The following is a 22653-nucleotide window of genomic DNA, read 5'->3' on the forward strand; positions in this document are numbered from 1 at the left end:
GGAGTGCACACCCTGTCTTTATTTCCAGGACCCGCCTCCAAGGATCGCCCCGCCCCACAGCGGGGTCCAGCAGCCTAGAAGACCCCATTTGTCTGGCCAAACTGGTGGTCTCGGAGCAACAGGACTCCTCTTGTCGGTCTGTGCCCCTGTAGAAGCCTGGGCAACCAAGCAGATTTCACCGGGACTGGACCTCGGAGAACAGCTAAGGGGACCCACAAGACAGGATCGTCTTCACGTACCCTTTCCTTGCTGGAGTTGCAGGCAGGGTGAGTTTGGCCGAACACACTCCCACCGCACAGCAGCTAGCACCCCAACTCATACGCTTCACCCCCATGCTCTGAAAAGTCAGCCCAACGGAAACCAGGGACAGAAGAGACAGCTTTATTGTAGAAACGCTGGGCCAGCAGGTTTAAAATAGGGACAGACTTTCAAGTGCACACCAGTCCAGACTCCCCTGTTCATATCCGAACCCCTCTCCAGTTTCCCACGTGTTTGTCCTCTGCAGCAGTCACTTCCTTAGGGTCTCAGACACATGCCATCACAGAACCCAGACACTATGCCTCCAGGCCCACAAGCCCTAAGCACTCTGGGAGCCTGTCTGCTCAGCAGAGGTTTCTGCTGCTGCTGCAGCGGGCACCTGTGGCATCGACTCAGGTGGGGGGCCACTTTCTTCTAGGAGATTTCCTTGATAGAGTCGGCGAAGGCGGGACAGTTCTCTCTCTGGTGGCTGTTGCCAGCTGTACCACGGGTACCAAGGCTCCCCCGACAACAATGTGGGGGCTGGCGGAGTAACACTGACAGCTCCATGAACAGTTCGGAAGTCACCATCTCGGGGCTCAACCTGGGGAATGTAGTAACTGAGGAGACCTAAGGAATTAAAGGAAATAAGGGAGGATGAAGAAGGGGAATTCAGATCCAGGGACAAAAAAAAAAAAAGGCACCAGGATGGAGGGACCAACTAAAAGTACCAGGCACATTTCAGGCCAACCACTGCACAACCAGCGGAGGAGACAAAGGACAGCGCTGCTCGGGCCCCTGCAAAGCTATGTTCAGTCTCTGTACACACTGCTGAAGGGTACTGCTCACTCCTCTGTGCAAAGGTGCTGTGTGTCAGCCAGGTCAGAAGACGACAGAATTAAGAACAAAGAACTCAAGACTGTCAGGATTCAGGATACACAATGTAGAGTCACCAAAAAACCATTGCTTCCTCTGTGTGAGATGTAGCAGGTCCTAGGAAACACCGCTTCCTCCCTGTGAGATGTAGCAGGTCCTAGGAAACACTGCTTCCTCCCTGTGAGATGAAGCAGGTCCTAGGAGCCAGCAATCTGCAGCTGGGACTCCAGGCTCCAGCACCACACCCAATTCAGAAGAAACTCCAGGAGTCGGGGGAGCACATAAACGCCTTCCAGCCCACGTCACTGCTACATCTGAGAAGACCTTCCCCCCTTGCTCTCACTTACCACACTCCCTGGCTTTCTGGATGGCCTGGGTCAGCTTCTTGTGCTGCTTCATACAGACCCCTAGAGACAGCAGAGTTAGCAAAAGTCTTCTTTCTATACAGAGACAGCTAGTTGACTGTGGAGGAGCTGGCTTTACTGAATGACCCCTGACCTTCCTGCACAGCCAGTTTCCCATCGGCCTCATCTGTAGCTGCCTGAAAAGACGAGCTCAGATGACCAGCCCTACAGAGATGTCACTGAGTGAGAAAGCCTACAGACAGGCCAGACGATGATTCAATGGACAAGCGGCTAAAGGCTGCCTTGGACAGTCCATAGAGAAAGATCCCACAAGGGAAGAAGTGATTTCAAATCAGGAAATGCGGTCAGAGTAGCAATGATCAGCCTATCTCCATTCTGGAGACTGATAGTAAAATCTTCCTCACAAAGGACCTGATTCTGGGGCCATGTTCTCCCATAAACAGTGAGCTCAGATTATTCTTGTCCTTCCTTCTCTTTCTATGATATGTGACACCTGAGTCTTTTGAGCACACATAACTCATGAGTATCAGCCTAATGAGTATCCTCATTAGTACAATCTCCAAAAGCTGCAACCACACTTCTGTGTGCTACATATACGAGCTACCACACACCTACCACCCAGCAACATAAACAGGAGTGCCAAGCTAACCTGTGTATGGGGCGTGGAAGATGATACCCGTGTGGGCACAAACGAACTGTTCCAAGAGTTTCACATTCTGCAGGGGAGAGATGAACAGACACGTGAGGAGGTGGTCTGGAGGCTGCGTGCAGACACCTTACACACCTACAGTCGCTACATCCCAGCACTTAGGAGCAGAGCAAAGTGGCTCTCCGAGAGTTCGAAGCCAGCCCCATAGCTGCCCTTTATGACTCTGTGTGTCTCTTGATGCTTCCTTCAGTTTTAGCCTCACCAATTCATTTCACATAAAAGCTGACATTCTGGCACTCAGGTATGGAGAAGCATGCTTCAAAATGTACACCTTTGGGTAAAAAATTGGGGACAATCATCAAGGTCCTAGAAATTACCCAGAAACAACAAGACGGGTATGTAATGAGTAAGCAATACAATAGCATGCCGAATATAGTGCATAAAATACAGCATGTAGCTAGGAGCAATTTAACAATTTTAATTGCATAAAACCAGGCAAACCAATCACAGGAGGTGAGCAGATAAGAAGCAGACACACCTACCAGCATGCCCAGCCTAATCCCTGCCTCCTTTTCCTAACGTCCTGCATACAAGAGACTGGGAAGCATCCTCTGTGATGCTCTGGAAGGACATGAACCTCATCAACAGACACCCAGGATCCCCAGCGTCCTCAATGCGTAGTCATTGCTTTGGCTCCCATGAGCACCTGTATGGTGGTGGCACACGCCTTTATAATCCCAGCACTCGGGAGGCAGAGGCAGGCGGATCTCTGAGTTTGAGGCTAGCCTGGTCTACAGAGTGAGTTCCAGGACAGTCTCCAGAGCTATGCAGAGAAACCCTGTCTTGAAAAACAAAACAGGGCAGTGGTGGTGCACGCCTTTAATCCCAGTACTTGGGAGGCAGAGGCGGACGGATCTTTGTGAGTTCGAGGCTAGCCTGGTCTACAGGGAGAGTTCCAGGACAGGCTCCAAAGCTACAGAGAAACCCTGTTTTGAAAAAACCAACCAACCAAAAACACCAGGCCTTATCATTTTGAAGTGGGGAGGGGAGAGGAAATCTCTCACCTGTGCTCTAGCCCCAGGCCCCAGCATCTCACACGGGAGGCCAAGCAAACAGCTAAGCAAGGAGACAACCCGAGAACTCAGCCTGCTGAGGCAGGAGGACAGTGAGCTGAGCTCAGCTTGGGCCATATAAACAGACCCTTTCTCAAAAGAGGAAAACGGAGGAACGTTCCTCACCTCCTCTGCCCCTAAAGAGGAAAATATATCTGTTAATAATTGTAGTAGGTAGATAGATAGGGCTCTTTCCCTTGAACCCCTCCTGCCTTTGGAAGTTTTTCTTTTTTAAAAAATATTTATTTATTTATTATATATACAATATTCTGTCTGCGTGTTTGCCTGAAGGCAAGAAGAGGGCACCAGACCTCATTACAGATGGTTGTAAGCTACCATGTGGTTGCTGGGAATTGATCTCAGGACCACTCAGGACCTTTGGAAGAGCAGGCAATGCTCTTAACCTCTGAGCCATCTCTCCAGCCCCCTGGCAGTTTTTTCAAGTAAGTTCTTTCCCTAGGTGTGGCATCATCACACACCAGCACACACCCTTACCCACAGCCCTTAGGAAGGCAGAAGGACCAGAAGTTTAGCTGTGGGGCTGGAGATGCCTTTGTGGTTAATAGCACTGACTATTCTTCCAGAGGATGCGGGTTCAAATCCCAGCACCCACATGGCAACTCACAACTGTCTGTAACTAGAGTTCCAAGAAATCTAACACCTTCATGCAGATATAGATGTAGGCAAAACACCAAGATATATAAAATTAAATAAAATCTTTAAAAAAAAAAATTAGCTACATAGCTAGCAAGTCCAAGGCCACTTGGGATACTTAGACCTTGTCTCATCCTTAGGAGAAGTCACTTTTGTAACTGGTGGGGTAGGGAATGACATAGCCTGAACTTGGAACTCACACTTCTGCTTTAGTCTCGACAGTGTGGGATCACAGACATATGATAACCAAATCTGCTTTCAAATATGTGTCTTTGTTTGTTTTCTAAGACAGGTTTTTCTATGTAGCCCAGCTTGTTCTCAAACTCAGAAAAATCTGCTGGCCTCTGCCTCCTTAGTGCTGGGATTAAAAGCCTGCATCATTGAGTCCAGCTCCAATGTGTGTGTTTTTTGTCTTGTTTTGAGAAAGAGTTTCTCTTTAGCTTTGGAGCCTATTCTGGAACTAGTTCTGTAAACCAGGCTGACCTCGAACTCACAGATCACAGAGATCTGCCTACTTCTGCCTCTGAGTGCTGGGATTAAAGGAGTGTACCACCATCTACCGGCAAATGTGTTTTTCTCACTGGAATTTAGACTATGAATTTTAAGAGAGTGAACTAAACCCTCGTAAGAAACTCCACAGCAGAGGGTGAAAGCCTGTAAAGAGGGGTGTTTTCACAATGGCAGCGTTGGGACTGTGAGCATACAGGTAAAAAAGTGTGGGAGACACATCCTGATAATTTCTTTAGCACTGCAGAGAGGATCCAAGTCTCAATTCTGGATAAAAGATTCTGCTTACCCTAAAGTCAACATGCAACTTGTGATCGCGGCAGATGGGGCAAGGGTTCCCAGCAACTTTATTTTTACGCTGTAGAAGAGAAACTGGTAGTTAAAGACACAAAACATAGTCACAGAACAGACCGATGTCACCCACCCTATGCCTCCTCGTCACATCCCACCACCATGAAAACCTTAAAATCTTACAATGCATGTCTTTCGGGTCCGCTGTGGCGGTATACCACCTTTGTGGTTGCGGCGGTAGTCAGCCCACACAGGTCGAGAACCGTAGCGGTCCTGGTATTCTGAAATAGAGACCATATGAGTTTATTCATTCACGCAAGTGGTATGGATCTTCCCTAGCCAGTTACTCCAGGCCCCACTTTTTCTCGCTTCCCCCCAATCTGGGGTACCTTCTGATTCCAGATATTTCCAAGGCTCATTCTCATAAGGGGACACAGGAAGTGAGGATGGAGAACCTTCTTCCGGAGGATCTTTAGTGCAAAGTGCCCGGAGGGGAACCTATAAAGGGAGTCAAATGAGAGGGTGAGTTAAGAAAAGGATATAACTATTTAGTTTGTTATTCTTCGGGGAGAAGGAGGGATATGTGTCCAAAACATCAGAATAATTCATCAGAAAGAGACATGACTGGAGCATTTCTTATGGTGTTAAACTGATACCTCTCTATCTAGCTCCAATGACAAGTCAACCAGACAAAGGAATAATCAGGGTGTTAGGGGGATGGCAAACAAAGATCTGTGCTTGATGGGCATTAGTTGGATCTGGTGAAGAGAGAAAAGATTACTAACCCTTCGGAAATAAGATTTATGGAGCACAGGGGATGCATCAGACAAGGGAGAAAAAGCCAAAGGCACTGAGTTGCCCAGTTTTAGAAAATGCTGCAGGTCAGCATTCCACAGGGCAAAACAAAATCTGAGTGCTAACGCCAGCTTGAACGCTACCAAGCCTGTTATTACTTCGGTTGTGACCTCTGTCACCACTCTTAGTCCCACTTTAGGGAGTGTCGTCGCGACAAGCCTTCAAGCTATTTCTCCCTGCCCAGCAAGAACCTCCAGGGTGGTGAGTACCTTAGCCTTGAGGGCAACTTCAATCCAGGGAGCAGAATTAAACGCTCCTGCAAGCTCTTGTAAGAAAATGACATGTTAGGAGGTGGGGTAGGGAGTCGTGGATCACGCCTTTAATATCTGCGGAGTGGAGGCAGAAAGATCAGGAATTCAAGGTCACTTTAAGAGGTCAACCTGTCAACCTGGGCATAGTGAGAGTTTCCGGAATACCGGAGGGCGGGGGGAATTAAAATTAGGATCCTTTGCTACAAGGACACTTCCAACAAGAAAGTTAGAAATTAGTTGTGCATGTCCAGGAGCAATCCAATCTACTTAGGGAAGATGACACGTAACCCAGGCTCTTCCCCTAAGGCTCAGTACTAGAAAACGCGCGCCGTGGGGGACAGAGGGTGGTGCAGGACGGAGACGTAAACAGACGGAAAGAGCTGTGCGCCTTGAGTCCTCGCCGCGGAGCGAAGGCGGAAACGCGCAAACAGCGTGGGGATGCGGAGAAAGCCCTCCGAGGGGTTACCTGCACGCCATAGGAACTTCGCAAGAGGCTAGGCAACAGCCTCAGCAGCGTGCGCGGCACGGAGGCAGCCATCTTGACGCACGGCTGGCGTACGGCCGGCCCGAAGGGGGAGCGACTGCGCATGTGCGAGATCTGGCTAGGGCGGGGCCGAGGCGGAGGCTCGCAATGCGGAAGCCGGTGCTCACGTGCGTCAGGACGGAAGCGTCGGAGGGCGGGGCCGGCAGAGGAGCCACGCGAATTTGAGCTGCGTCACAATCGAAGCAGCCGTCGAAATTGATTTTCGCCCGGACCGGTCACGGTGACTCATAGATGCCATGCCTAGCGTATGACCCAGAAGGAGTTTCGAGGGCGATTTGGGCCGGGCCGCTCTCAGTGCGCACGCGCCGGGTCGCGCCGACCAACCCGGGGTGAGGCTCGTCCTCCGGGGCGGAAGTGGTGGCGGCGGGAAAGAGGGCGGCGCCGGACGCGGCGGTCACGCGCTGGCGCGGAGGACACTGAAGGAGACGGAAGTGGGGGGGGGGGGAAACGAGGGCCAGGGCTTCCCGAAGGCTGAGGGGCGGCGTCCAATCGGCGGGCGGCCTGGCCCTCGCGGTGGCCAATCAGCCCCCGCCTCGCGCTCGATGCCTCGCGCCGAGGGCGTTTCTCCATCACGTTAGGGTGCGTTGGGCGGCGGCCGGGTATAAAAGACTCCGCCCGAGCGGGCGGCCGCCATTCTGGGGTTCGTTTAGAGGTAAGTTTGGGTGCTCCGTCGCGTGGACGGTAACGTTTATTCCGAGGACGGGCGGCCCGGGGAAGCGGAGAGGGGATGAATTTAGTCGACAGCCGCGCTCTGCCGAGTGCCGCTGCGTTCTGGGACGACGAGAAATGGCACGTGGGAATGTTTTAAGGCGACCCGTACTGATTACACCTTTCTCCTTTTGTGTTTTTTCACCCCAGGTTGAATTTTCTCGGAGAAAGACAGGCCAGCCATCAGGAAAACAAACAAGCCTCCGCAACATCTAAAGCCCATGAAAGGATCCTGAAAGGGGGGGAAAGGGAAAAGAGCAGCCACCAGCCCAACCACTTGTGTCTTCTACCCCTTCCCACCTATTTGCCCACCCCACCAGCCCACGCTGCTTGGGACTTGAGATCTGTGGCCGAAGGACCGTCACCACATAACTGCAAAAAAACCACCCTCCCCGCCCAAACCCACCCAATCTCACTCATCCAGCATTTCCTTTTTGGAATCCACTCAGGATTTTTTTCAACGACCCCCCCTCCCTAAATGGAGTTGGGTGGGGGGAATGTGAATACTGAGTTGGTCTTTACTTTTTTAAGAGACTTTTTGATCCAATGAGGCCCCCCAAGTAATTGAGTTTGGGTCCTGGTTGGTTGTTTTGTTTTTTTTTCCTCCAAAATTTTACCCCTCCTCCCCTGAGCCCGTGGTGCTGACGTCGCAAAAAAATTGGATAGTAAGTGTCGAATTTTCAAAAACCAGCCTTGCAACAAGAAATCAACGTTTCCCGTTGTGAAACCAAAAATAATGAGAGGAAGCAATGAGACCATAGAACAAATGTATTGTACTGGAGAAGGACCAATCGGGTCTCTTAAGTCTCCATTAAAAAGGTCCTGTGGGTCTAAACAGTCTTTGCTCTCTCCCCTACCACCTGCCTCTTCCCTGCTGTGGAGCAGGCAAGGAGAGGGTGAAGGGAGGGCCAGCAAGTGAGGATATTGACGGTTAACCCTTGATAATCCAGCAAATTTCCAGACTGCCAAAGCATAAGCCTTTGCTATTATAAGGAGGAATGGTTACCTTCCTCTGGTTAGCAGTCTTCAAAAGGGTTAATGAGCTCACATACAAAAGATGGTGGATCTTGTGGCCCAGAAGTCCCACTTCTTTGTGTGTGAGACAAGCAGAGCGCCTTTCAATTTGCCAGATTAATAAGCAATCTGTACATAAAGATTGCAGGGTAAGGAGATGGGCAGAGAAGTATTAGCTGGCTATGTCTTTTAAAGTGATTGTTAAATCCTCTCAATTTTAATGTAATTTGCTTGGGGTATATTGTATGGTTAAAATAGGTGGCAATCTAGGAATAAAGATTGCAAGACACTTAAATTTAGGGCAAAATAATCTTAGTATCAAGTACATACAATATAACATTTGGGGAGGTAAAGAATGTCTTGTAATTGTTTCAGATTGCATAGGTTATTTAAAGGCAAAAGTGATTTAACATTTGAACTTGATACTTTTTAGTGGTTGGTGGATATAGTTAAGAGGGTGGAAAGGTTGGGGATGTGAAAGCTCAGAAGTATAATTTTAAAAAGCCATTAGTGCAATTGAATGCTAGCTTTCTAGATTTGTGTCGTTAAAAGAGTTTTTTTTCTTCCCTGCTTCAAATATGGCGACTTTTCCTTGTCCTTTTGTCTTCCAAGCGGCGTTGCAGGTTGTGTCTTGACCCATTTTTCTCCTGTCCTCCCACCTCAACCCTATTTGTTGAGGGGTCCAAGTCCTCCCCCTTTCCGGTTATAGGGAGGATTGGGGTGGTCGGCGGTAGTAGCAAATTGAACTTCAATTGCAAATTCAAATTCTTAACCCGCAGAAAATTTTATATTAATTGATTTTACTTTCAGTAAACTCTTTAAACTGAATTCAAGTAGGTCAGATTGAGGATGGGGGCGGAGGTATGGCTTCTTTTTTTTTTTTTTTTTTATTTAGTGCTTTATAGTCTAAGTTAAAGCTACCGGCGGATCTGGATGGCTTTTTAAATTTTGAGTCGTCCTCTCCATAACAAAATGGCGTCCCTCTCCTTTGTTTTTCTCTTTTGCCAGTCAGCTTAGGGCTGCCCTAGAAACTTGGTCAAGGGGGAGGAGCCACTTTGAAAGGTGATGTAATCAGCTTGCTTCCTCTGAAAACTCCACCCCCAAGCAGATGCTTTCTCTCCCCGTGCAGACTGCTGCTGGGGAGAATACGCTTTTCGTTTCTCTTATCTCTTATGGAGTATCTTATAGGGATAAGAACTTAATGAGAACAGGATTGAGGCTAATTGTGAAGTTATAGTTTGTGTGTTTAACAATCAGCCCATTGCTTTTATTTTCACCTCATCACAAGCTTGGACATGCACCTTGCTTCATTCAATTGACAGGTGTGAAAAACTAAACTCCAGCTGTGCTTTAGGTTTGGGAGACTGGGGCAAGACACGGGGCTTGTAACTGGAGTAGACAATTGGGCCTGCTGGGGCTGAAATGTGCCGTTCTGCTCAGGACGGGCCCTGTGCTTCCGAATGTCTGGGGGAGGGTTGGTACCTGTAGGATTTCTTATAAATCATCCTTATTCTCACCTCTCAGTTTGGGAATAAACTCTTTGTGCTCAGTGCCATCACCTCTGCAGTTGCTTAGTTCCCGTATGTTGGCACTAGGATGAGAAGTGAATCTTTAGGAAAGGAGGCTGCAGTTGTAAACTCGAGGCAGGGGGAGTCAAGCTACGGTTTCTGGTAAGCAAAACATTTCTGGTATTACGTTTCACAACCTTTCTTTTTTCCAAAGAGCCACCTTTTTGAATTTCTTTTTTCTTCCTTTCTAAAAAGAAATTCCCTTAAATCATTGAGGAAAAGAATGTCCTCTTGGTCTCCTCCCTGGTCAGTGCTGTGGCAGTCGGTGCATGTTGAAAAGCCACACCCTTGAGGGTGGTATTGGGTATCTGGTTCTTTTACCTCTTTTCCCCAACTTTTCAAAGTCAAGTCTTTGACAGTTTCTTCTTAAACTTTTCATTTTTGTATTTAAGTCCTGTATTGGAGTGTGGAATTTTTAGGCAGAGTTTGTAAGCCTTCTGTCCTATGGTGACTTGGGTGCTGCAACAGGGCTCATTTCCTGCTGGCTGGGGATTCTCAAAATTACTTGGACTTCTGATTGAATGGGAGGGCCTCTTCCATATGTCTATTTACCACACATCTTTTTTTTATCTTTTAAGCAGTTTGCCAGGTGTTTCTGCAGCATATCTACCCTGGGAGCTGAACATTCCAGCCACTGGGGCTCCCAACCTCTAGTGAGCAGGGGATTAGTAAAGAAGACCTTCCTTGCATGGGAGATGAAAAGCAAGGCTCTAGGGGGAAGCCTGATTCTCAGGGCGTGGCCAGAGTTCTATTTGAGGGTCTTTCCCTGAGGGTTAGGGTAGTGGACATAATTTTACATCTTTTTTTTTTTTTTTTTGGTTTTTCGAGACAGGGTTTCTCTGGTTTTGGAGCCTGTCCTGGAACTAGCTCTTGTAGACCATGCTGGTCTCGAACTCACAGAGATCCGCCTGTCTCTGCCTCCCGAGTGCTGGGATTAAAGGCGTGCGCCACCACCGCCCGGCATAATTTTACATCTTTATTGAAAGCCAAGTCATCTTCCTGGGACCAGGATTACCTGATTTTTAAGAATAACGATGAGGGAGGAGTAGGGCCTTCCTGTGCAGAGGTATAAAATCTGAACCACCTGAGACAGTCCACTCTACTACTGGGTCACACCAGGCAGCTCTTGAGACACTGAGGGAAGGAGCAAGGCATTTTGCTCTATGGGGTGCTCAGGTCCCAGCAAAGAAGAACTGGCACCTCTTTGTCCTCTGACAGAAGACCTATTTAAAGCACCCTGGTTTGCATGGGCCTTGTTTCCTGAACTAATTCAGGATTCAGCGGTGCTAGATGTTTAGTGACCAGCCAGTCTGGATGCTTTTCCACCGTTTTAAAACAAGTCAAATTCAGAATTTGATATCTCTAGTAAGAACTGTAGAATGTTCCCCAGTGCTTAGAAGATGGAGGTACATCACGGGCTTCCTTCCCTTGTCTCCTTTTGTCTGTGGCCTTCAAGGAGAATAGCAACTGGATAAAAACAAAACAAAAACATGACCTGAGTTCTTTATGGCTACAGAAAGTTTCCTCGGCTTCAAACTCCAGCGCAGGTGTCGGGAGTGCTTGGGCACAGTCCCTGCCCACTCTGGACAATGCCGCTTTGGGCCTTCATGTAGGCCTGTTCTAAGCATGATGGATTCTTCCCTTGTTCCTATTGGAAGACCTTACAGCTTGCCTGTGAAAATGGGGACCTGGTTGTAAGGTACTCGGGGGTCCCTAATAAGGAATGAATACCACTGAGGACAAGGCACAAAGAAAATGCACATTTTACTGTGAGGAGACAAGTTCAGTCATCCTCCCAGATGTAACAGCAGGAATAACCATGCATCTTAGCATGTTTGTTTTGTCTCCCAGCTTCCCTGACTGTTGTGCCTTTTTGTTTATACAGACAGGAATTTATAGTACCTAGGTCCCGTTTCCATCAGGGCACTAGACAGCTCAGCTTTGTTTCGCTCAAGGTGGCTGTCCTCTGTCTTTTCTGACAATTGAACAAGGAACATTTGGGTTAGGCTTATTAGTTCCTCGATAGACATACAAAGGGGGTAATTTTTAGCTCTGGGTTTCAGTCAACCATGTTCAGAAGATCTGGAATGAAGTAATGTTTAATCCAAGACTTGTCAAATTGCATACATTGTCATTTGGGGTTCTAATAGGTTTATGTTTGTATAAAGATTTTAAAATTTCCTAGTCTGGATTGCTTAAATGTATTACTTTGGGCCCATTCATTGCTTTTTCAGTGTAACATATGGGAAATCTGTTACTATACCGGAAACTCACAAATCACTGCTCTCTTAAGACAGGGAGGTTTATTCTCTGTACATGTACACATTGAGTTTGTCCCTGACCTGTAAATGTTTTTGACCGTTTTTCTCCTTTGACCTCAGGTTCCAGGGTATTGGGTGACAGCAGTTAGCAGGTTTTGTTCAATGCTTAGTACCTCTCCCTGTGTTGAGCCTGCAGCCTTCAACCTCCAGAGCAGATACTGCTGCCACCCCCCCTTTCCCTGGGCCTTTTTAACACTAAATTTTTATCTTGTTGTATGTGGAGAACCACTCTTGTCTTTGACAGCCTCTTTCTCAGGTTAAACATGTCTAAGCCAGGAAAACAGCCACACTTCTCACACGTCTTCTGCTTTGAGAACAGACAACTGTTATATTGCAAGAATCCTATTGTTTGTTTTTGGTTAAAGACTGGTGCTCATCCTTGTAAGGCTACCTCTGCTGCTTATGTGATGAGATGCACAGGGACTCTTGCCTTTGTCCTGCCCATCGTGGCCTGGTGGTGAGGCTCATGGTTTTGGTTCTCTGAAGCTAGTGATTGAGTTGTGGCTAAACTGATCAGAGCCATATCAGCCCTAATTATCTCTCTGGAGCTCTGGCCTAGAAATCCCTTTCCATGGAGTGTAGCTTTTAACTCGCTCCTTTTCCAGCCTGATCTGAAGTGGTGTCCACTTTCCACAACTTCACCTTCATTACTTTTGATGGTTCCTTCCCCGTCTCCAGTTCTCGGCTTTGGGCTTTTCTTGGGAGTCTTGGCCAGTGGTGAGTTTTGAGGTCAGGTTTGCATCTTTGCTTCTGAAACCACAAGCCGAGTTTCTCCTGAACTTTGGAACAATAAAAGCTTGTTTGGTGTTTGTTGAGCGAGTGGCATTATTCAGGCCTAATGAGAGCCTGCCTACTTTGTTCAGTCACTCTTGTTCTGAGCGCTGCTGAGTTCCCTGGGGAAGGGCCCTGCTCAGGGCTGACTTGTTTTCTCCATCAACCACCTCAGCTGACGCATTCTACCACTTGTGCTTATGACTTAAGCATCCAAGATAAAAGGGAATTGATTTCTGGAGAGAGGGTGATTGATTCTTGAAAATGTTTACCCAGATACCCAGGGTTGGCTCGATTACCTTAGGAAGCTACAGCTGCCTCCTTATCAAAATTAGCAGCTGCTAACTGGAGATAGGACCTTAGAAGCATGAAGAACTGAGCATCTTATCTTGGGTCTTAGCCCACTCTCCTGGAGTGTAACTGTTATGGAAAGGGTTTAACTGGCAATGAGAGGTAGGCTGCCAGGGCCTTCACTCACGTTACCCTTCCTGTCAATCCTGCATTGACCCCCAAGCTTAAGTCGCCAAGACTGTTTTGTGAGCACAGACTTGATTTTACTGACCTAGAGAATAGTGCAGTTGAACATAGATTAGTCACTTTGTCTTAAATATGCCAGTAGGATTTATTAGAGGCATAAGTTAGCGGGGCTGTCTTTCCTATCATATATCCTATGGATTTTTTTCCTTTTACCTCAGAAACCACCATCATGGGTTCAGGTCCCATAGACCCCAAAGAACTTCTCAAGGGCCTGGATAGCTTCCTTACTCGGGATGGAGAAGTGAAGAGTGTGGATGGAATTTCTAAGATCTTCAGGTAAGTCTGCCTTTCTGGGGTTTCTAGTCAGAAGAGGAGACTACTTGTAACTGAGTTGAAATGAGTAATAGAGAAGAATAAATGGGAAAGGGAGAAGCCACACGCAGGCAGATTGTGACAAGAGGATCATGGCCATTGGCCATGACAGAAGCTGGGGATTTGGTTCATAACCCCAAGAGAGTTATGGGATGCAACCAGGGGACCTATAACAGAATTCTTGGGGTCATGTGCCTATCCAAAATGTCTCTTTACTTCAGAGATCTGAGGTTTTCCAGAGAAAAGCAAACTACTGAGGCAGTCTTAGATTCCCAGGGGAAATGTGTGTTGGGACAGGAGGGATGCTCTCCCAGTGACTGCTGCCTTCTATCCTCTGGAGCAAAGAGAGTCATCAGGGGGCACCAGGACTCCCAGGATTAGGTCCTCTGCTGTGGGACATGAGCTGGCATAGTATTCCTCATGCCTGTCATCCCAGCACTCAGGAGGGGAGGCTGGCGTGGGCAGTGTGACAGGACCCTGACTGGGACAGTGCGGTGCTGAGATCTAACGTGACTCCTCCTTCCAGTCTGATGAAGGAAGCACGAAAGATGGTGAGTCGCTGTACATACCTGAACATCATCCTGCAGACCCGGGCCCCAGAAGTGCTAGTCAAGTAAGTGGGATTGGGGGGTCTGGCATGGGGGAGGGGAGGCATAGGGTTTCTGGGTCACCAGACATGTGAGCTTGCTAGTTCTAAAATTAGGGAGGGCTTAACAGATTGTGACTCCACCTGCCTGCAGGTTTATTGATGTTGGTGGCTACAAGCTTCTGAACAACTGGCTAACATATTCAAAGACGACCAACAACATTCCTCTCCTACAGCAGATTCTGCTGACCTTGCAGCACCTCCCACTTACTGTGGACCATCTCAAGCAGGTACCGCCATACTGCATCACCCACGCTTCCTTTCTGGGTTAGCCTAACTGATTAGAACCACTCCAGTCTGGAATTTATGAAGTAGAATGGCAGGGAAAAGTGGGAATTGGAGTGGGAAGATTCAATGTGGGTTTATTTCCTTTATCAGGTGTGTGACAGAACTCTTTGTATATCTGAGGCTCGGTTTTTCATCTCTAAAGTGGGAATAAGTTGTTTTGTGATTGGGTCTAGGCTAGCCCTCTACCAACTGAGTTGTATTGCCAGCTGTCATAACTAGGATTCTAGGGTTAAGTAAGAATGTTTCTGTAGCTGGCATGGTGGCTCACATCTTTAACCCCAACATTTTGGAGGCTGGGACACATGGGTCTCTGTGAGTTCCAGGCCATCCAAGATTATAAAGACAGACCTTTTGTTTTGTTTTGTTTTGTTTTTTCAAGACAGGATTTCTCTATGTAACAGTCTTGACTGTCCTAGAACTCACTTTGTAGACCAGGTTGGCCTCAGATTCAGAGATCCACCTGCCTCTGCTTCCCAAGTGCTGGAATTAAAGGCATATGCCACCACTGCCTGGCTGAGAGACCTTTTCTTAAAAAAACAAGTATCTACAGGTTTTGGAGATTAAAGTATGCCACTATTATCAAAAGGTGCCATAGTTAGTGAGCACTGAGTGAGCTTGTTTTATTCCTTGCATTTACCTTTCTGCCATTTCCTTCCTTCTCTCATAGAACAACACAGCAAAACTCGTAAAGCAACTGAGCAAGTCAAGTGAGGATGAAGGTGAGTGCCACTGTCACCTGGACCTGGGCTCCGCAGTGTCTCTTTTATGTTATGGCAAGAGACTCGTGCCTTTGCCTCGCAAGTGCAGGATTAAAGGCGTGCACCACCACTGCCCAGCTTGTTTCTCTCTTAAAGATTTAAGTCAATTAATCCAGTTCCTCTTCATCTCGATTCCAAGTGAAACTTACTCATTTCTACACATTGAATGTGCCTACCAGGAAATATTTCTATAGGAGTGGTTCTTTGGTGTTCTTTGGTGTTTTTTGTTTTGTTTTGTTTTTTTTTTTGAGATAGGGTTTCTCTTTATAACCCTGGCTGACATGGAACTCACACTTTGGTTTGATTTTGAAGACAGGGTTTCTCTGTGTGACCCTTCCTGTAACACTGTAGACCAGACTGGCCTCAAACTCAAAAAGATCTGCCTCGCAACTACTGGAATTAAATGCATGTGCCACACCACACCGCTCTGAATAGAGGTTTTATTAACTAATTCCTTTAGCTATTTATAGTTGCTTGCTAAATGAGTCTGCATAACTGCAGAACTGCAAAGGAGAGCTGCTGTGGCCATGTCCTCCAGGAAAGGCTACAGAAAAGTTCTCATATCCCTTAGATTATCAGGCGTCCGTTTTCTCTGTATAAACTGCTTCTTAGCATGAGTGCCTGCTGGTGTGTTCCCACTTCACCGTTCCCCACAGCAAGTAGTCCCTTGGAGGCTTTTTAATTTCTCTGTTTTTTGTTTTGGCTTTAAGCTTTCTTTCCTTTTTTTTGGATTTTTCGAGACAGGGTTTCTCCGTAGCTTTTTGGTTCCTGTCCTGGAACTAGCTCTTGTAGACCAAGTTGGCCTCGAACTCACAGAGATCCCTCTGCCTCCCGAGTGCTGGGATTAAAGGCATGCACCACCACCGCCCAGCTAGTTTCTCTGTTTTAAATCACGCCATATTAAGACTTTTTTCCCATTGAACAAATTTAACAATTTTTAAAGCATATTTTCTGTTACTGAAAATATTAATGAATTATTACTAATTAAGTAGTTTTTTCCCTTTTTCACTTGCAGAGCTCCGGAAATTGGCCTCAGTCCTTGTCAGCGACTGGATGGCTGTCATCCGCTCTCAGAGTAGTACCCAGCCTGCAGGTAAGCTCCTTGGCCCTGTACCCTACATGTTCTCTTCCCATTTAGACTGCAGCTTTTGAGTGTCCCTAGGTTGGTTCTTCACCTCTGGCAGTCTTCTGTATTGAATGAAATTCTCACCTGCTTTGTTTATCCATACAGAGAAGGATAAGAAGAAACGGAAAGAAGAAGGAAAAAGCCGAACTACGCTTCCTGAGCGACCTTTGACTGAGGTGAAGGCTGAGACCCGGGCTGAGGAGGCCCCAGAGAAGAAGAAGGAGAAGCCCAAGTCACTGCGAACCACGGCACCCAGTCACGCCAAGTTCCGTTCTACTGGTGAGGCTTTGCGGGCGTCAGTGTGTGCAGCCAATAGTCTGATTGTAACTTCAGGCTGTGAGGAAGCAAGAGGCTAAAGGAAGAGCTGGGGGAACTTACTCAAGGCTGGACCATCTGAGGGGGCAACAGGGAGGGACAGTGAGGGTCAAAGTTGAACTGCCATCAACATGTTTCTCCCCAGGACTGGAGCTGGACACCCCATCTTTGGTGCCTGTGAAGAAGAACTCCAGCACTGTGGTTGTGTCAGACAAATACAATCTGAAGCCCATCCCCCTCAAGCGGCAGAGGTATGAGCTCTGGTGTAGGTTTCTATGGAGGGGGCCTTTGGAGAAAAAGGAGAGTTGGGTAGGTTGTTGACTGTCCCTCTTTTGCAGTGCCGCAGCTGCTCCAGGAGATGCTGCCCCACCTGCAGAGAAGAAGTACAAGCCCCTCAACACAACCCCCAACACCACCAAAGAAATCAAAGTGAAGATCATCCCCCCACAGCGTGAGTCCTCCTGGAGTGCCCTCGGCACAGGGTGGGGGAAGGTGCGCCCTTCACCAATTTCCTTTGCTTTGCCTGCAATCTCTTGGCATCCTAAAATTTTGTGCCTCTGGAATTGCCCTTCCGTAAGAGTCATGTTAGGTATGTGGCCGGAAGGTGTCCCTCTCAAGTGATAACTTTATCACCTCCCTCCCTCGTGGCTGGACCCTCTGGTGTTTTCAGCAGCTTGTTTCATGAATTTTGCATTCTAAAACTGTGATCAAAGTCATGGTTGCCAAAAGAAAGATTAATGGGAACTTCCTGTGTGAACCTTGCTTCCTTGTCACTGTGGGCAGCAGACCTCACTGGAACAGGATCGTGAAGGAAGTTCATTCACTGCGTTCTTTTCCCTGTAGCTATGGAAGGTCTGGGTTTCCTGGATGCTCTCAATTCAGCTCCTGTCCCAGGCATCAAAATTAAGAAGAAGAAGAAGGTTCTGTCGCCGACTGCTGCCAAGGTAGGAGCTCTAGCGGTGCATTTCAGTGACAGGACGCATGGGGTGACTCCAGCAGTGTATTCTGCTGTGACACTGGACATCCAGGATCCTGGACTCGTTGCCTCTGAGTGTCCTGTGAGCTCATTGGATGCTTTCTCTTTCATAACAGCCTAGCCCCTTTGAAGGGAAAACAAGTACTGAACCAAGCACAGCCAAACCTTCTTCTCCAGAGCCAGCACCTCCTGCTGAGCCCATGGACACAGACCGCCCTGGCACCCCGGTGCCGCCCGTTGAAGTCCCAGACCTCATGGATGCAGGTAGCCTACTCTGCCTGGCTTGGGTGTTTTCTGAAAGACGGGGTCTTGGGATGGATCTTAGGTCGCTTACAGCCTCTTCTGAAATGTGCTTGTTTTCAGCCTCCTCAGAGCCAGGAGCTCTGGACGCAAAGCCTGTGGAGAGCCCTGGTGACCCCAGCCAGCTGACTCGGAAGGGCAGAAAGAGGAAAACTGTAACGTGGCCTGAGGAGGGCAAGCTGAGAGAGTATTTCTACTTTGAACTGGATGAAACTGAGCGAGGTGCGATGCGGTTCCGTGCGTAGGTACCTAGAGTCTGACCACAGGCAGTTTCGCTCATGCTCACTCGTCCTCTGCCTCCCTTGCAGTGAATGTGAACAAGATCAAAGACTTCGGTGAGGCAGCTAAGCGTGAGATACTGTCAGACCGGCATGCTTTTGAGACAGCCCGACGACTAAGCCATGACAACATGGAGGAGAAAGTGCCCTGGGTGTGTCCCCGGCCTCTGGTTCTACCCTCACCTCTCGTTATCCCTGGAAGCAATAGCCAGGAGCGATACATCCAGGCTGAGCGGGAGAAAGGCATCCTTCAGGAGCTCTTCCTGAACAAGGAGAGGTGAGTTCAGGTGTCAGTACCTGAGGTGTGGATTGTCTGTACCATGGGACTGTGATGGGTAGCTTTGGGAGGCACTACTAAGAACTTCAGGGGGCTGCATTGATGCGATTGTGTTCTTTTTCTCTCTGTCTCACAGTCCACATGAGCCTGATCCTGAGCCCTATGAGCCTATACCCCCGAAACTCATCCCCTTGGATGAGGTGAGTCTTTGGACACAGCAGTGTGGTGGAACGGCGGTGCAGGGTGAGGACACCTCTGTGTTGTTTTCCACAGCCCTGATTTGTTTTCTTCTCTTCTTAGGAGTGTTCCATGGATGAGACACCATATGTTGAGACCCTGGAGCCTGGAGTGTCTGGTGGCTCACCTGATGGGGCAGGAGGCTCCAAGCTGCCTCCTGTTCTGGCTAATCTTATGGGAAGCATGGGAGCTGGGAAGAGCCCCCAGGGCCCTGGAGGAGGAGGCATCAATGTCCAGGAGATCCTCACCTCCATCATGGTATGTGAGCCCTCTTCCTCAAGTGATCTCCGTGGGTTTTCTTCAGATTCTCTCTCCCACTCTTCACTCTAGTTTTTAGTTTTTGGATATGTTTGCTTTTTTCCATTTAGGATGTTGTTTGGTTTCAGTTTTGTAAAAAGGTCTCATGGTGTAGCCCAAGTTGGTCTGGGACTCAGCCTGCACCCTGTACCCAGCTTACATTTGCATACACGTTCCTGCTTTATCCTGGCTGTCACTCTTTTGAACTGTCATTTTGCTTGTTCACAGGGCAGTCCAAACAGCCACCCTTCAGAGGAACTGCTGAAGCAGCCAGACTACTCCGACAAGCTCAAGCAGATGCTGGGTAATCCTCAGAGCCAACCCCAGGGGCCTGGGGAGGACGCCCTGTGGTAGAAGGGGAAACAGGGTTTCCAGATGCTGAAAAGCAGGGGACTGTTGCCACTGGGCAAGAAATAGGGTGGGGGGCCGGGCGGTGGTGGCGCACGCCTTTAATCCCAGCACTCGGGAGGCAGAGGCAGGCGGATCTCTGTGAGTTCGAGACCAGCCTGGTCTACAAGAGCTAGTTCCAGGACAGGCTCCAAAACCACAGAGAAACCCTGTCTCGAAAAACCAAAAAAAAAAAAAAAAAAAAAAAAATGAAATAGGGTGGGGAAACTGGACAGAGAGCATGGCTCTGCAGGTTGGTCTGAGATTAGTTGGGCACACTTGTGTGGGGGCCATGCCGTTCTTTTTAGAATTCTCTGACTGTTGGGCTCCTGTTTATATTTGCAGTGCCACACGGACTCCTAGGTCCTGGTCCTGTAGCCAACGGTTTCCCACCAGGAGGCCCCGGGGGTCCCAAGGGGATGCAGCATTTCCCCCCTGGTCCTGGAGGGCCGATGCCAGGTAGGTGAGAGGGATTCAATGGGCTTACTTCATTGTTTCAGCATGGCCACAGCCAGGGATGGTAGAAGGTGGACGAGGTCAGGTTAGAGGTGGTCGCTCTAGAATGTAACAGATAACTGAGGTCTTTTTCTTTCCAGGTCCCCACGGAGGCCCTGGTGGACCAGTGGGTCCACGTCTCCTGGGTCCCCCACCCCCTCGGGGAGGTGATCCCTTCTGGGATGGCCCAGGTGACCCCATGCGAGGTGGCCCAATGCGTGGGGGTCCTGGACCTGGTCCTGGACCATACCACAGAGGCCGAGGAGGTCGTGGAGGAAATGAGCCGCCGCCACCCCCTCCATTCCGAGGAGCCAGAGGAGGTCGTTCTGGAGGAGGACCCCCAAATGGCCGAGGGGGTCCTGGTGGAGGAGGCATGGTTGGAGGTGGTGGACATCGCCCCCATGACGGCCCTGGAGGGGGCATGGGCAGTGGACATCGATCCCATGATGGCCCCGGAGGAGGAATGGGCAGTGGACATCGATCCCATGACGGCCCTGGAGGAGGAATGGGCAGTGGACATCGATCCCATGATGGCCCCGGAGGGGGCATGGGCAGTGGACATCGATCCCATGATGGCCCCGGAGGAGGAATGGGCAGTGGACATCGATCCCATGACGGCCCCGGAGGAGGAATGGGTGGTAGTGGTGGACATCGTCCCCATGAAGGCCCTGGACACGGGGGACCCCATGGCCACCGGCCACATGATGGTCCTAGTCATCGAGGCCATGACCATCGAGGGCCACCGCCTCATGAGCACCGTGGTCATGATGGCCACGGAGGGGGCGGTCACCGAGGGCATGATGGAGGCCACAGTCATGGAGGAGGTGAGGGTTCTGTCTCCTGGCCTTCTCTGTGTCTTTACACACTGTTTCTGAGGTCTGCAGTGGGAGGGGTGATCTCTCAGCTGACGTCTAACCTTCTGCCATCGTCCCGCAGATATGTCCAACCGCCCCGTCTGTCGACACTTCATGATGAAGGGCAGCTGCCGCTATGAGAACAACTGTGCCTTCTATCACCCGGGGGTCAATGGGCCCCCGCTGCCCTAGGCTTCCTGCCCCTCCCGCCCCTGTGGACTGCAGCCTTGCTCCTTCCACTCGGTTATGGCTTCTGTGAGGCCCACTTCCCCTTTTCCCCAGCTGATGAGGAGCCGGCCCCCTCAGTTCCTACCTGGTTGGGTTCCGGGGGGTTTCTGATCACTGGTGCACACTGATGTACATATTCCCCTCCAGTCTGGAGAGGAGAGAGACTGGACACACTCTAGATGCTGGACTGCTGAGACGGCTGGCTTCACTTTGTGACGAGATCTGCCCTGTGCCCCAAACCCCTTCCAGTATTAGCCCCATGCCTGAGAACCTAAAGCTGGTCACGCTGGAGACCTCTGCTCTCCACTCGCACACAGAAACCATCCAAGCCAAGTCCATATACTCACAGGCTGAGGGGTGGTGAGGAGTACCATATATCCCACTGCACTGAGGGCTCAAGCTGGCAGAATTGAGTTCTGGAACCACCCCCCCTTGTGCCTGCGTGGGCCAGTCACTGGTGAGTCCTTTCTCAAGGAAGACTGCAACTGTTAGGACCCAGGTCGTTGTGGGTCAGCTAGGTTCAGTGATGGCGCATTCACAGCCACATCCAGTTAAACGTTGTAGCTGGCAGAGGGCAGGCCTGCAGTGTTAGGCCACTCTTGCCTGCAGCCATTTTAGAGACTCCATTAAACATTTCCGTGAGACCAGTTTTCATCAGCTTCACCGGGTATACCAGGCCTGACGCACTACATGCACTGCCTGTGGGAGTGGGCTTGCTCCTTACCCCTACAGAACCCTGTCAGTGTGAGGCTTCCTGGGCAGGTCAGCAGGAGTGGCCCTGTCCGTCCTCCTTTCCCTGTCTTGGCATCAGTTGTTTTCTATGAAAACAGTGGGTTGGTTTTGTGCAGAGTCTTGGGTTAGAACCACAATGGATTTGAGGAGTTTTTTCTTTTGATTTTGTATATTTTGTACATTAATAATAAACAGTGGAAAGAGAAGCAGCTTATTTAACCCCTGGTGTGTTTTGACTCTTGCTTTTTTCTGAAACAGGGTTTCTCTGTTAACAGGCTGTCCTGTACTCACTTTGTAGACCAAGCTGGCCTCAAAATTCGGAGATCTGCCTCCTGAGTGCTGGGATTAAAGGCATATGCCACCACCATCCAGTGATTCTTGCTTCTTTTAATAAAAAGCGGGGTGGCAGTGGAGAGCGGGTTTGGCTTAGAGCACTTGCAGAGGACCGTGGTTCAATTCCCAGCATCTACGTGATGGCTTATAACCACCCTAACTCTAGTTTTATGTCAACTTGACATCAGTTAGTCATCAGCCAGAAGAAAGCTCAACTGGGAATCCTGTAAGATCCAGATGGCCAATGGTGGTGCACACCTTTGCTTCCAGAGGCAGAGGCAGGCAGAATTTGAGGCCAGCCTGGTCTACAGAGCAAGTTCCAGGACAGGCTCCAAAAAGCTACAGAGACAAACAAAAACCAGAGATAGGCTGGGGTTCAACCTGCAGGTCAGAAAAGCAAAACAGCCAACCACTGGCTTCTACCTCTACCTTTTTCCTAAATGGCAATGCTGCCTCCAGGAATCCTCAGAATGAGACTGTGAGAGCTGTCCCTCCGTTTTATAATCCTCTCTAGGGCTAGGATTAAAGGGGTGCACTAGTGTGCTACTGGGGTT

General features: G+C 49.2%; 2 protein-coding genes across 5 annotated transcripts; one reads left to right on the top strand and one right to left on the bottom strand.

The window, feature by feature from the left end:
* Positions 1-367: 367 nt before the first annotated feature.
* On the bottom strand, positions 368-6414 carry Mrps18b (mitochondrial ribosomal protein S18B). Of its 2 annotated transcripts, XM_057794643.1 has the most exons (8): positions 6264-6414; positions 5081-5189; positions 4875-4972; positions 4690-4758; positions 2128-2194; positions 1461-1520; positions 969-1103; positions 753-867 (listed from the first exon to the last, which is right to left on the bottom strand). In XM_057794643.1, exons 1-7 carry the CDS (start codon positions 6384-6386, stop codon positions 979-981), a joined length of 651 nt encoding a protein of 216 aa, XP_057650626.1. In that variant the 5' UTR covers positions 6387-6414; the 3' UTR covers positions 753-867; positions 969-978. The 2 variants fall into 2 exon arrangements, with proteins under 2 accessions (XP_057650625.1, XP_057650626.1); XM_057794642.1 differs by lacking the exon at positions 969-1103 and having other exon boundaries at positions 368-867.
* On the top strand, positions 5731-21979 carry Ppp1r10 (protein phosphatase 1 regulatory subunit 10). 3 transcript variants are annotated; one of them, XM_057794640.1, is made up of 20 exons: positions 5731-5747; positions 7200-7714; positions 13419-13536; positions 14099-14185; positions 14313-14448; positions 15174-15225; positions 16280-16357; positions 16496-16669; positions 16851-16956; positions 17044-17156; positions 17549-17649; positions 17798-17945; positions 18045-18203; positions 18290-18536; positions 18673-18736; positions 18837-19031; positions 19299-19374; positions 19803-19916; positions 20054-20776; positions 20889-21979. In XM_057794640.1, exons 3-20 carry the CDS (start codon positions 13430-13432, stop codon positions 20996-20998), a joined length of 2790 nt encoding a protein of 929 aa, XP_057650623.1. In that variant the 5' UTR covers positions 5731-5747; positions 7200-7714; positions 13419-13429; the 3' UTR covers positions 20999-21979. The 3 variants fall into 3 exon arrangements, with proteins under 3 accessions (XP_057650623.1, XP_057650622.1, XP_057650624.1); XM_057794639.1 differs by lacking the exon at positions 5731-5747 and adding an exon at positions 6550-6670; XM_057794641.1 differs by lacking the exon at positions 5731-5747 and adding an exon at positions 6969-6993.
* Positions 21980-22653: the final 674 nt, after the last annotated feature.

Source organism: Chionomys nivalis, chromosome 19 (assembly GCF_950005125.1).
Source record: "Chionomys nivalis chromosome 19, mChiNiv1.1, whole genome shotgun sequence".
Lineage (NCBI taxonomy): Eukaryota > Metazoa > Chordata > Mammalia > Rodentia > Cricetidae > Chionomys > Chionomys nivalis.

What these genes read in the sequence shown, in the direction of transcription:
- Mrps18b (XM_057794642.1), bottom strand. Translation starts at nt 6,386, where the DNA reads ATGCGCAGTCGCTCCCCCTTCGGGCCGGCCGTACGCCAGCCGTGCGTC. An exon ending in GAAGTTCCTATGGCGTGCAG is followed by an intron (nt 5,190 to 6,263) that starts GTAACCCCTCGG and finishes CTCCCTTTATAG; the next exon opens with GTTCCCCTCCGGGCACTTTG. An exon ending in GAAATATCTGGAATCAGAAG is followed by an intron (nt 4,973 to 5,080) that starts GTACCCCAGATT and finishes TCTCTATTTCAG; the next exon opens with AATACCAGGACCGCTACGGT.
- Ppp1r10 (XM_057794640.1), top strand. Translation starts at nt 13,430, where the DNA reads ATGGGTTCAGGTCCCATAGACCCCAAAGAACTTCTCAAGGGCCTGGAT. An exon ending in CTGTGGACCATCTCAAGCAG is followed by an intron (nt 14,449 to 15,173) that starts GTACCGCCATAC and finishes CTTCTCTCATAG; the next exon opens with AACAACACAGCAAAACTCGT. An exon ending in CAAGCTCAAGCAGATGCTGG is followed by an intron (nt 19,375 to 19,802) that starts GTAATCCTCAGA and finishes TTATATTTGCAG; the next exon opens with TGCCACACGGACTCCTAGGT.